The 12,485-nt window shown below is 39.9% G+C and overlaps 1 protein-coding gene and 1 long non-coding RNA gene across 6 annotated transcripts in view; one reads left to right on the top strand and one right to left on the bottom strand.

The window, feature by feature from the left end:
• The window catches only part of LOC128560194 (uncharacterized), a 112,577-nt gene that overhangs the window by 12,300 nt on the left and 87,792 nt on the right, over positions 1-12,485 (top strand). The gene's annotated exons all lie outside the window — the stretch shown is intronic.
• RAP1GDS1 (Rap1 GTPase-GDP dissociation stimulator 1) overlaps positions 9,262-12,485 on the bottom strand; it is a 149,203-nt gene continuing 145,979 nt past the window's right edge. For all 5 annotated transcript variants that reach the window (XM_053553540.1, XM_053553686.1, XM_053553380.1 and 2 more), the window contains one exon: positions 9,262-9,932. In XM_053553540.1, coding sequence (XP_053409515.1) covers positions 9,805-9,932 — 128 coding nt within the window. In that variant the 3' untranslated portion in view covers positions 9,262-9,804. The remainder of the gene's footprint in view (positions 9,933-12,485) is intronic.

The following is a 12,485-nucleotide window of genomic DNA, read 5'->3' as shown; positions in this document are numbered from 1 at the left end:
ATTCCTCATTTTAAAAGAAAGTCAGATAACTAGATTTTTATGCAAAATAATTTAAAGTTTAGATACTCACATATATTTATTATGCTCTTTTTTCTTTTTCAAGAAGTACCATGTGGACCAAACAAAATGTGTCAAAGCCCCAGCCTGCTGTGGCCAGTCCACAGAGGAAGAAGCAGTCTGGCCAGGCCGAGGGGTTGAGGAGAGTGTTAAATGGTGATTCTGGTGAGAGAAGGGGCTAGCGCCCTCCTCTCCCCGCTCCGTGTGAGAGCTGCCTGGGGAGCATTTGTCAGCGTGGGACCAATCAGCGGGGCAGTTCACAGGCTTGGGAAGAGGTGCCAGTGTGCAGTGGCAGTTGGTGACAAGGCTGGGAAGCGTGGAGATTCCACTCAGCTGTACACTGGGGAGTGCTTGTCCATGTTCTCTGCTCCCCCTCCTTTTAGGGCTGTGGTCCCCAAACCCTAGGTGTGGACCAGTACCCGTCAGTGGCCTATTATAGGAACCTCGCCACACAGCTTCACTGCCTGAGCCCACCTTCTGTCCCATCCCTCCCCACACCCCCATCTGTGGAAAAATTGTCTTCCTTGACACCGATCCCTGGTGCCAAAAAAGGTTCCGTGTTAGGAGCTTAGCAGGTAGGAACTCAGCAGGAGGGGAGAGGCGGTGAGGCAAGCAACGCTTCAGCTATGTGTACAGCCACTGTCCCTTGTTGGCATCGCCACCTGAGTGACACCTTCTTCCCTATCCTCCCCACCTCCTGCCCTGTCCGTGGAAAAATTGTCTTTGGTGAAACCTGTCAGTGGTGCCAAAAAAGTCAGGGACCACTGTTTGAGGAGACCCCTCAGATACATTTGGTGAGGGGGTGTGGTAAATGGTGAGTGGAGGTGAGTGATATGACACCCAGTGTCCAGGAGGAGGTGCTGGTAGGGGTGCCCTCAGGAGAGTGGGGGTGGGTTGGCTGGAGTAGAATGTCCAGGAGGTGACAAAAGGTCAGGAGCCGTGCAAAGAGGCTGGGGCAACTCTGCCACCTGCAGAAAGTCATACAGTTTGCTCAGAAGAGGGCGTGGGGGCTTTTGATTTAGGACTAGGGGCAGAAAGAGAGACTGACAGATGGTTTTTAGTTGGGGAACTACTCTAGCACTGGAAAATGCTCGCATTTGGAATTTGTTTCTCAAAACTCAAACTATGTCTGAAATGTCTAGATGTGGAAAAAAGGCTAAGTGAATTATACATCTATATGATTAAAGAATACGCAACCATTAGAAATGAGGTTTATAGAAACTTCATGAGTTCTCAATGATGTGAGAAATTCTTACTGTTTAAATGGGGGGGAAGGGATGTAGTCACACATAAACTAATTAATTTATGAATAAAGGAAGACAGGGTCTTCCTCCTTTTTTTTTTTTTTGAGGCAGAGTCTCACTTTGTTGGTACAGTGCCTTGGTGTCACAGCTCACAGCAACCTCCAACTCTTGGGCTTAAGTGATTCTCTTGCCTCAGCCTCCCCAGTAGCTGGGACTACAGGCGCCCACCACAACACCCGGCTATTTTTTGGTTGCAGTTGTCATTGCTGTTTGGCAGCCCTGGGCTGGATTCGAACCTGCCAGCTCTGGTGTATGTGGCTGGCACCCTTAGCCACTGAGCTACAGGCATCGAGCCAGGGTCTTCCTCTCTTGCCTGGGCCAGAGCACAGTGTGGTAAGTTGGTCAGAGGAACTCCGAAAACAGAGTGAGCTTAGGCCACATCATCCTGAACATAAGGCACTCCATCTTGGCTGTTCAGTGACCTCTGCTGAAACCACCCCCTTCTGGGACCCAGCCAGGAGGAACCAGGAACCACCAAACACAATGGCTCCAGGAGGGCTAAACCATAAATGAACAGAACAGTCTCGGGGGGATGCCAGCTGGTACATTACCTGGCAACAGTCACTGTCACTCCAAAGTAACACTCTCCCCTCCTACCCAACCTAAAACCTTTGAAAGAGAGGTTGTCTGTCTCTTCAGGGCTGATGCCTAGTGAGTCTCAGCCCACCTTCACCAAGGCCCAAGTGAACTCTAGCAGTTGCTCTGTATCTGGCTTTGTGACTTAATTGGGTCGACTGTTACCTTACACAGTGGCACTGTTATCAGAGCTCCCTGCAGCCTCACACTCCTGGGCTTCTGCTGTATAAACCACACACACAGAGCTTCTTGTCAGACCACAGGCACAGATGCACCAAGACAAAGCCTACTCTCTGTAGACTGATCAGATTATAACATATACAAACGTTGGCCAGTTTCTCGTTGTGTATTATCAGGAAATGAATTTCTGTCAGATGCTTCTTTTAGATAGTGCCCTTCTTGCTCCCACGTCTCCTGGCCTAGGGGAAGTTGTGTATTTCACAATTATCTCCTAGAGGGACGAGAGGGCTAGAGATAGCAGAGGAAGAAGCGGAGGATTTAGTAGTTATTGCTGTGGGATATGCTGAAGCTTGGTGGTCACTCTGGATGTCACTTCCTCTAACTCCTACTGGGCACCAGGGTACAGGAGGATGCTTACATGGGAAGGACACTTTGAAAGATCCTAGAGGAGAAGGGGTTTCTCATGTGAGTGTGCAGACACCTGAGCTTGGAGAGACACCCAGCTTCCTAGCATGCAGGGCCATGGAGGCAAAAGAGCAGAATATGACTCCTGTCCCATTTTTCTTACCTACACAGAGAAGGAAGTCATTGCAGGAGAGGCGAGTGGAAAGTGGGTTGCAGTTCGGAAATTAAAAAAAAAAAAAGGGAGTGTGAGGCGAGGGAGTAGTCTACTGAAGGATGGCTTCAGAAGATGTTGGGAACTATTTTGGACTCCTGCAGAGATGGGTCTGCAGTCAAAGCTTATCAGAATGGTTAATATTTCCTCTGTTTCCCACCGTGATCATGCAGGTTCTCATCTTCTTGTTTTTGGTTGTAATCTGTTTGCCTTCATATGATCTTAGAATGTTATTCCGCTGTCCCCTCCTTCCTAAGCTCTAAGTCATTCTGGTGTTTGTCCAAAGTGCCTAGGTAGGCACAGAGAACTAAGCACCAAGAAGCTGAGCAGATTCTCTTTGAAGAGAGGTTGAGGCCAGCGGGCTCGGTGGGAGGATGCTTACATGGGAAGGACACTTTGAAAGATCCTAGAGAAGAAGGGGTTTCTCATGTGAGTGTGCAGACACCTGAGCTTGGAGAGACACCCAACTTCCTAGCATGCAGGCTCAGCCTCATGGGTTCTATTCATTATATGGCAGCCCTTAAGAAAAAACAATGTGGCTGGAAATGAGGTCTGTTTCATTTTTATTTATTAATTTTGATTATTTATTAGTGACAGTGCCTTACTCTGTTGCCTGGGCTGGAGTACAGTGGCAGTGTCATCACAGCTCAATAGTCTCTAACTCCTGGGCTCAAGTGATCTACCAACTCCAGCCTTTTGAATAGCTGGGACTATAGGTGTGCAAAAGCCACACCCAGCTAGTTTTATTTTTTAATTTTTTTTTTATTGTTAGAGATGGGGTCACACTACGTTGCCCAGGCTGGTCTCAAATTCCGGCTTTAAGTGATCCTCTACCCTCAGACTCCCAAAGTACCGGGTCTAAGCCACTGCATCTGGCCTCAAATGCCTATTGTAAAGTATCTTACATATGGTTATAAAATTCAAAGTAAGCATGTACGTAAAACTTAATTTTTGTCAGAAATCTGAAACTATAGCCAGAGTTTCTTTCTTTTGGGATGCTTGAGAATCAATAAATGATAAATAACTACTGTAATAGGTAATGTCTCTTTTTTTTTTTTACATCTCTTAATTATATTTTAAATAGATTGTATATATTTTTAAAGAGCTATAATTACATTAAAAGTGCACATATTCAAAGACTGGATCAAGGCTTAACAATTTCCGAACATAAACTAAATATCTTTACAATTATATAATTAAAAAAATCAAAAATCTGATACTAAGATACTTCAAAGTATGACAGGATTGGGATTTAAATTTTCTTGATGAAGATTAAAAAAAAAAAAAAGCTAGTTAATTGTTTAAACCAAATCCTGAAACAAAACATTGTTTATGAGGTCTGACAATTAAGTTCAAGAACTTGCCACTGTGCAGCAGTTACATTGGCAGCATTGTAATAGCAACTCAGTAAGGTTTCATAACCTTGGCAGGTCAAGTGTCTCACGGCTGTTTGTGTCAGTGTGTGGCAATACTTACTGAATGGTATTCATTATTGTTGCGTGGTTTTGTATGCCATTGTGAGAATGTCGGAGTTGAATTAGAACAACATTAAAGAAGAAACATTAAACTTCTTGTTAAACTTGGCAAGGGTGGAGGTGAAATCAGGGTTTTATTAGTCCAAATTTATGGGGTTATGCCATGAATAAAACAGCAGTGTATAAATGGATTGAACATTCTTCTGAGGGGAGAGAAAGCATCACTAATGAAGAGAGGTAATAGTGGCCAGTAATAAGCAGAACTGAAGAAAACATTGCAAGAATTTGTTGAATTGTGCATCAAAATTGTTGGCTGCCTGTGAGGAGCACAGCAGATCATGAAAATATCAATGGATAGAGTTAGGAAAATCTTAACTGAAAGTCTTGGCATGAGAAAGGTGTGTACAAAAATGGTCCTGAAGGAGCTCACCAATGAGCAAAAGCTAAAGAGTCAAAGTTTGCCAGGAACTTTTGGAGAGGGAAAATGTTTTGGGGCCATGCTATCACTGGTGCTGAAACACCGTGTACTAATTCGACCCTGAAAGGAAATGTCAAAGTGCACAGTGGAAGTCAGCCAATTCTCCACAACCAAGAAAGTTCTGTCAATCCAAATTGAGTCAAAACGATGTTGCTACCCTTTTTGATATCAGAGGGTTTGCTCCTTATGAATTTGTACCAATTGGAGAGTTAACCAAGTTGACTATTAGGAAGTGCTGAAAATACTGTTGAAAAAGTTAAGACAAACACAACTTGAACTTCTTGCCAGCAACTCATTCATTGCTTGTGCATCCCAACAGCGCCCCAGCTCACACAGCACTGTCTGTGAGGGAGTTTTTTAGCAGTAAACAAGTAACTATATGGCAACACCCTCTCTACTACCCTCATCTGGTCTCCAGTGACTTTTTTCTTTACTCAAAGATAAAATAAATATTGAAAGAAAGGCATTTGGATAACATTCAGGACATCAAGGATAATAAGATGACAGCTCTGATGGCCATTCCAGAAAGAGAGTTACAAAATTGCTTTGAGGGGTAGACTAGGGGCTGGCATTGGCGTATAGCTTCCCAAGGTGACCATAGTGATATTCAGCAATGAGGTATGTAGCACTTTTTCTAGGATGAGTTCATGAAATTGTCTGACCTGCATGTGCCCTTTTTAAGTGACTGACACTAATTAAACACTATGAAGTTCTACATGCCAGTGAACATGGTTTTAACTCTAAAGTAAGATTGCACACATGCCTATTAGCAAAGCTGTGTATCTCTGGGCCATGGACAAGTTCCATGAATATGCTCTTAGGTGAGGGGTGAAGGTGAAAGCCAAATTTGTTTTTTGGGAGGTACTGGGCATATAATTCAAGTCACTTTCCACCTGGGCCCTGACTTTACTTCCTTAGACCCCCTACTTGCTCTGCTTATGCTCATTGAAAACTGCAGTGATAATGCTGGAGACGGGAGAAACCATATGAGCTACTTGTGACAAGAGGGCACAGTTTACACCATCACACAACCCTCCGATTTGCTTAGAAATGGGAGGATCTCTGTTTTTCTTTGGAGGAGTGTGGCAGCACCAGTCAGTAGGAAAGCCAGGGACTGAGGTGGCAAAGTTCAGAGCTGCAGGCACCAGTACCTACTTGGCTTAAGTTTTGTCTTCATTTGGTTTGAGTTTATAAAATGAATTGTCACCATATTAATTTCCTAACTAGTGCTATATATAGCAGACAGATGTGTCATCCATTTTCAAAGTGTTATTAGATTAGAATCTCTTTGACCATAGCTAAAAAGATCAGTTTCATTAAAAAGTTTTGTTTCTATACTAAGGAAAAGCTCACAAGACTACAGCTTTCTATTAACTTGGTAACATTATTAACAAAAGTTAGAATGACTGAGCTACATTGATAGTCCCATTTTACAGACAAAGGGGTCTGGGACAGGAAGAGAAAGTACCTAGTGGGGACCTACGAGCACAGCTTTCTCTGCAGACCTGCCGTGTTAGCGTAAAGGGAGTAAAGCCAGAGACCGTGTGTTCTGGATAGAGCAGTGTCTTTCAACCTTTTTTATCTCACGGCGCTCTTGCACTATAGTTAAATTTTGTTGGCACATTTAAATTATGGTGATTAAAAAAAAGTAAAAAAAGAAGGTACTTTTGCTCCAAAATCCTACTGAAAATAATCAATGATCTTGAAAAATTTTCCCAGCACACCTAAGATCCTCTCATGGCACACCAGTGCGCTGCAGCGCACGCTGAAAATCACTGGTGTGGAGTATAACTGAGTGCTCCTCTACCCACCAACAGGCACACTGTGCATCCCATCTGGGGGTTGATTTTAGTTGGGAATCCTGCAAGGGGAAGAGAATCTGTTTGGGCTAGAAGATACCACAATTTTATCTACTTTATCTTGGATCTCTAAAAATTGTAATTGCCATAAAAATCATGGGAAGCAGAGATTGTTAACCTGATCACAGTGATGCGAGGATAGGTCCAGCGTTTAAGTAACTTGGCAGTGGTCACATAGCCACTAAGAGAATCAGGATGTGACTCACATCATTTAGTATCCAAAGGTTATACTCTTTCTACTGCATCATGCATTTAAAGTACCGTTTTCACACTTCAGACACATCTATAAAACACAGACTAATGAAGGTACAAGGCACGTATTTATGTTTGTACGTATGTAAAGTTAGAGATCACAGTTAAAAAAAAAAAAAGGAAAAAAGGCCCCAGTTTTCCTGGTTGTAGCTATTAAGATTCACCCCAAATATCATTAAGTGCTTCTTAATAGATACTTGTGTAATTCAAGTGTTATGTTTCTCTAGCATTAAGTGGCTTTCAAGCTTACTGATGTTAGTAACAGCTGACTGCAAAGGGTAGTGCTCACCTACGTGAATGTCTTTTAACATCTAGACAGCTTCACCAGGTTATGTTCAGCAGAGTTTGATAACAAAGAGCATTTCTTCCCGAGTTCTTCGCATGCAGGGTATCTCAGAACATTTCACACTAATGTTTGCCTATGAAAGCTGCATTCAGTTCTACTCAAGAAACATTTTAGACTGAAATTTTGTTCCATGTCTCCATTTTTATATTATGCTCAAAACATGTTTTATCAAGAAAAAACATTAGATTATGGGCCAATGTTTGATCAGTTTTGCTTTGAGCAGATGAAGTCACGGTCTGGGTGGGTAGTGAGGATCCATTTCACTAATGAGGCTTTGGGGGTGGAGGAATGTTCTAGTGCATTTCAATAAGGTATCTTTGAATTCCTGGCTTTTTTGCTTTTCATCTACGCTCTGGTCCTGGCTCACGATGACAGTTAAGCTCTGTTCTGTCCCTCCCATTCTCACCCTTACAGTGTACTCTTAGTGGGTAGCAAACTCATTTAATGGTGGCCTCTCGAACTAAGTAGCAGGAGAAAAGGGGTAGTATGATCAGTAGGAGGAGACAGAATAGTACAGTGCCACCCACTGCCATGGCACAGCAGTGCTCTACTTAATTGAGTGGGTCCCTGTCATAAAGGCACAACCTTTTTGGTCTTCCTGTAGAACAACTGGTAGTTTGAATTGCACTTCAGTGGGAGTTCCTATCAGCAAACTGATGTCTAGTAGCTGACCCACATGGTATTTCTCTCAAATCTATGATTTTAACATGCTTTTGTTCTGAGGTTTTCTGTATAATGCTTTCCAACAGGGACAGTTTATACTACTATTTTTTTGTTTTTTTTCTGAAGTCAGACAAACCATCCAAATCTCTAATTCTTTGTCTATGCATCTGGAGATTAGTTCAGGCAGTCTGGAAACTTCACGGATGTAGGAATTCATTCCACTCATTCAGCAAATGCTTACTGAACACCTACAGTGAGCAAGCTCTGTTCTAGGAGCTGGAAATAAAGGTAAAACATACAAACAAATCAAAGGATGCCATTATAGTATGATATGGTATTTATTAAGTTATTAATATGGACAGTCTGTTAAGTAACATTACAGATGTCTTTCAAAACCTAATAAAATATAGTCCACTATCCAGCCCAGGAGAAACAATAATAAACAAGATCATTCTTACAGTAAGTGTGGCATAAGCATTCATGACAGTCCCTTGTTTGTACATCAAAGAGAACATCAGTCAAAAGATTCTTTACCTCTACTAGAGTTTTAACTTTCTTGAATTATATAGCTATTTTAGCATCACAAGTCCACTCAGATCACCCACAGAGATGAGTAGCATCTCACGTTGGAGAGGAAGGAGCTCCTGTTCCCTTCATGGCAGCCCTTTTTACTGTCCTACAACCCTTCTATATTGGAGCCCACCTTGCCTGTTGGGCCTGTAGTTGTAAAACTTGGGTACGGGGAGAAGGCAGGTGGGTCACAGGGATGTTGTTTTGTTTAATTTACAAAGATTGTGTTTCAAAGCTCTAAAAACCCATTTGGTGGTGGTAGTGGCAGTGAAGAGTATACTCACTATATTTTCCCAAGGTCGTCTTCTCTTGAGTCTTGGCTTACCTATAGCCTTTATGGTTACTGCAGTTCCCGGTGGGGAACTCTAACAGTGATTGGTATGAGGCCATCTGCAGAATGAACTGGACTGGCTACTATGGCTTTTATAACCTGCTTCCTTTCTTTAGTCTAAACAAGCTTATTTTATCATCTTTCCTCCTAAGTCCTGCTAGTTCGAATGTAAGTTTATAAAGACTATGAAAGATGAAATTTCTAGCTTTCTAGCTGGATGATGAAAATACAGCAAAAAAAAAAAAATCTACAATGAGTTATATCAATTTTCTTAGTTGAAAATAAGTGTCAAGCGACTTTCTAAAGACAAGTGTTAGACAAGGCTAATTAACTGATGGAAGAAGTTCTGAAGTGAAACTGCACATACATCAGAATCTGAAAGCAAAACCCAAAATTCTCTAGTGTAACAGGAATTCTGAAATCTACAAATGTTTTCAACATCAGGCTACTGATGACAGTCAATCAAATATGGACTCTGAAATCTCAGACAGTCTTGCCAAGATTGCGGCACTTGCAGCAGTCTACATAGTTAGGAAAAAGGAGAAACCATAGGGTAAAGAGTGAGAGCACTAGAATTTTACTTCACTCTAGGTACCATGGGTTCAACATTAGTAAGACTAATGAATAAGCAGCCATATAGTTTTTCTGTTCATTGTGCTTCCCAAGCACCAAAAAAATGGAGCTTTTTTTTACTATTCCATTTCTTCTTTAATAAGCTAGACAGATCCTTCTACATTCTTTGTTTCTAATTTACCAGTACATCATTATGTGGTTTACTGCGTGTGAGGAGTAAGTCATTATGTAGTACCAAGTTTACATCATCAGAGGACTACAACATGCACATTGTACTTAATGTAGCTCAAGCAACAGGAATACAAGAGAACAGTTATAGGTGGAGACTGGTTTGTATGAAGTCATGTTCACACTAACTATGGATTTAGAAATCTTATTAGGTACCTACAGCAGTTCTTCATTTGGTATTGGGACATTACGTGCATGCACAAGTGATATGGGAGAGTATGGAAGAGGCAGCTGGATGGAGGACAAAGGGGGAAATCAGAGATGGGGTGATGCTATATATCCGGGAGGGGCAGTTCTCAGCTTTCCACAGTAAGTCTCTGCTCTGTGAGAGAGGCCTGGTGGGCAACACTTTTGTTCTCATGATGGCGAAGTTTGGATACAACATCTAGAAAGGCCAAATCCTGCACTTCCTTGTGTAGAGATTCTGAAAGACAAAAACAAGATTAATATATGTGGTTCTGTTAGTTTCTAATCTTACTGTACAATCTATCCAAAACATATGACCAAGTTGTTTATTTTGATAAGAATTGAGTTACAACTCTGGAAAAAGATGGCAATAGCTGAGGAATGTCTTTTTTTGGTGATAATCATTATATAGAATCAGAAAAACTTCACTTGCCACTTTTTTTAAAAGATGAATCAGAGGTCAAGTTCCACAGTATAAGGTTGATTAGGGTAATGAGTTATAATTAAACACTGCTCGTTGTATGACCTTAAGGTTCAATTATAAATACAACCCTAAATACCTCAGGATTTGTTTCAAATAATTCTGTGGCAAATAAAAAGTTTATACTTTATATCCTTTCAACAAATTTCTGGGCTCCCTTGTAGATTTCTTACCCTCTTCCTTTTGGCTTTTTCTCTTTTTTATCTCAATTATAGGAAAATAGAGAACTCCTCTTAAGACTCTGAGAACCACTTTATGGGGAAAGCAAGGTCTAATAAGTTTAATGTAATCAGCACTACCTAAACTGATATGTTTATTTTGATATTTGACTGACATAAAACTAGAACATTATTTTTTAGAAATAGAAAAATCCATCCTAAAATTTACATGAGATCTTAAGAGACTCCAAATCTCCCAAAGAATCTTGAAAAAGAACAAAGTGCATACTTCTTGATGTTAAAACTTAACTACAATAATCAAAATTGTGTGGTACTAGTACAAAAACTACAACTCCACAACAAAATAAATAAGCTTGATTAAAAAAAAGGCAAGGGACTTGAAGAGACATTTCTCTAAAGGAGATATACAACCAACCAACCAGCAGGTAAAAGATCCCCAACATCTCTAATCATTGGGAAATGCAAATCAAAACCACAATACCACATGACCTCAGATTCATTAGGATCACTGTTATGACACATACAATTATTTGTGAGGATGCTGAGAAACTGGAACCCATGTACAATGCTGGTGGAAATGTATAATAGTCTATTAACTGTGGAAAACAATATGGCAATTCCTCAAAAAATTGAACAGAATTATCAAAAGATCAAGCAATTCCACTTCTAGGGCTATACCCCAAAGAATTGAAAGGAGGGACTCAAAGGGACATTTGTACACCAATGTTCATAGCAGTATACTCTGAAAAGCCAAACAGTGAAAATAATCTAATGTCCATCAACTGAACAGACAACAAAATGTGACACAAACATACATACACATAGGAACATTACTTAACCTTAAAAAGGAATCAAATTCTGACATGCTGCAACATAGATGAGACTTAAATATGTTATTGTAAGTGAAATAAAGTAGACACAAAAGGACGAACAGTTTACTGTCTGACCATGTATAAGTCAAATAATCAAAGTCATAGACACAAAAGTAGAATGATGGTTGCCAGAGACTAGGGGAAGGGGAGTTATTTTTTAATGGGTATAGAGCTTCAGTTTGGGAAAACAAACAATGTTCTGGAGATTGGTGGGATGAATGCATAGCAATGTAAATATACTTACTGCCACTAAATTATACACTTAAAAGTGATTAAAACAGTAAATTTTATGTTTTATACATTTTACCAAAATTTAAAAAATGCTTCAAAAAATAATTATGAACATGATTGAAAATGAAAAAAAAAAAAAAGCCAGAAAATCTCAGTAATGAAGAAGTTATAAAGAAGTAGTAAATGAAAAATGCTAAATTCAAAAATACAATAATTGGAGTAAAACTCAATAACTAGCTCAACATCAGAAAGGAGGGTAGGTTAAACCAAAGAACTGTAAGACAGAGCAATAGAAGTTACTCAGTACAAGTAACAGAAAATAAACTAAAACAATAACAACAAGAAAAAACCCATCAGAGACGTATGGAATTATAAAGACATCACATTTGTGTCATTAGAGGACTGGAAAGAGGATAGGCAGAGGCTGAAAAATATCTGAATAAATAATGATTAAAAACTTTCAAATTTAGCAAAAGAAATGAACCTATATATTCAAGAAGCTGGGAAAAACAAATAGGATAATCCCAAAGATATCTATGCCAAGATACATCACAGTCAAATTATGAATATTAAAGACAAACCCCCTGAGAGATAAAAAAGAAAAGAATTGTGGATCAAGAATCCTACACCTAGAGAAAATATTTTTCAGGAATGAATGGGAAATCAAGACATTCTTAAATGAGGAAAAACTAAAAGTATTTGTTGTTAGCAGACCCAAAAGAATGGCAAAGGGATTTCTCTAAACAGAAAGGAAAAGGTTAAAAAAAAGGGAAGGGGAGGAATTAAAAAAGGGAGTAAATACAATGGAATTTCCTTCTCTTTTTAGAGTTTGCTGAATTATGTTTTAACACTGAAACAAATTTTAATGCTGCCTAATGTGATTCCAAATTTATACAGAGGAAAATATTTAAATGAAGGAGAGTAAAGGGATTAAAAGTTCAAGTAATACATAGGAAGTTAGAAAAATTAACAATAAATAGAACAAATGCAGAAAACAAAATGAAATTGCAGACTTAGGCCATAAATTG

The sequence above is a fragment of the Nycticebus coucang genome, chromosome 1 (assembly GCF_027406575.1).
Source record: "Nycticebus coucang isolate mNycCou1 chromosome 1, mNycCou1.pri, whole genome shotgun sequence".
Taxonomy (NCBI): Eukaryota; Metazoa; Chordata; class Mammalia; order Primates; family Lorisidae; genus Nycticebus; species Nycticebus coucang.
The sequence above is the reverse complement of the archived record's forward strand: the minus strand, read 5'-3'. Positions and strand labels throughout refer to the sequence as shown.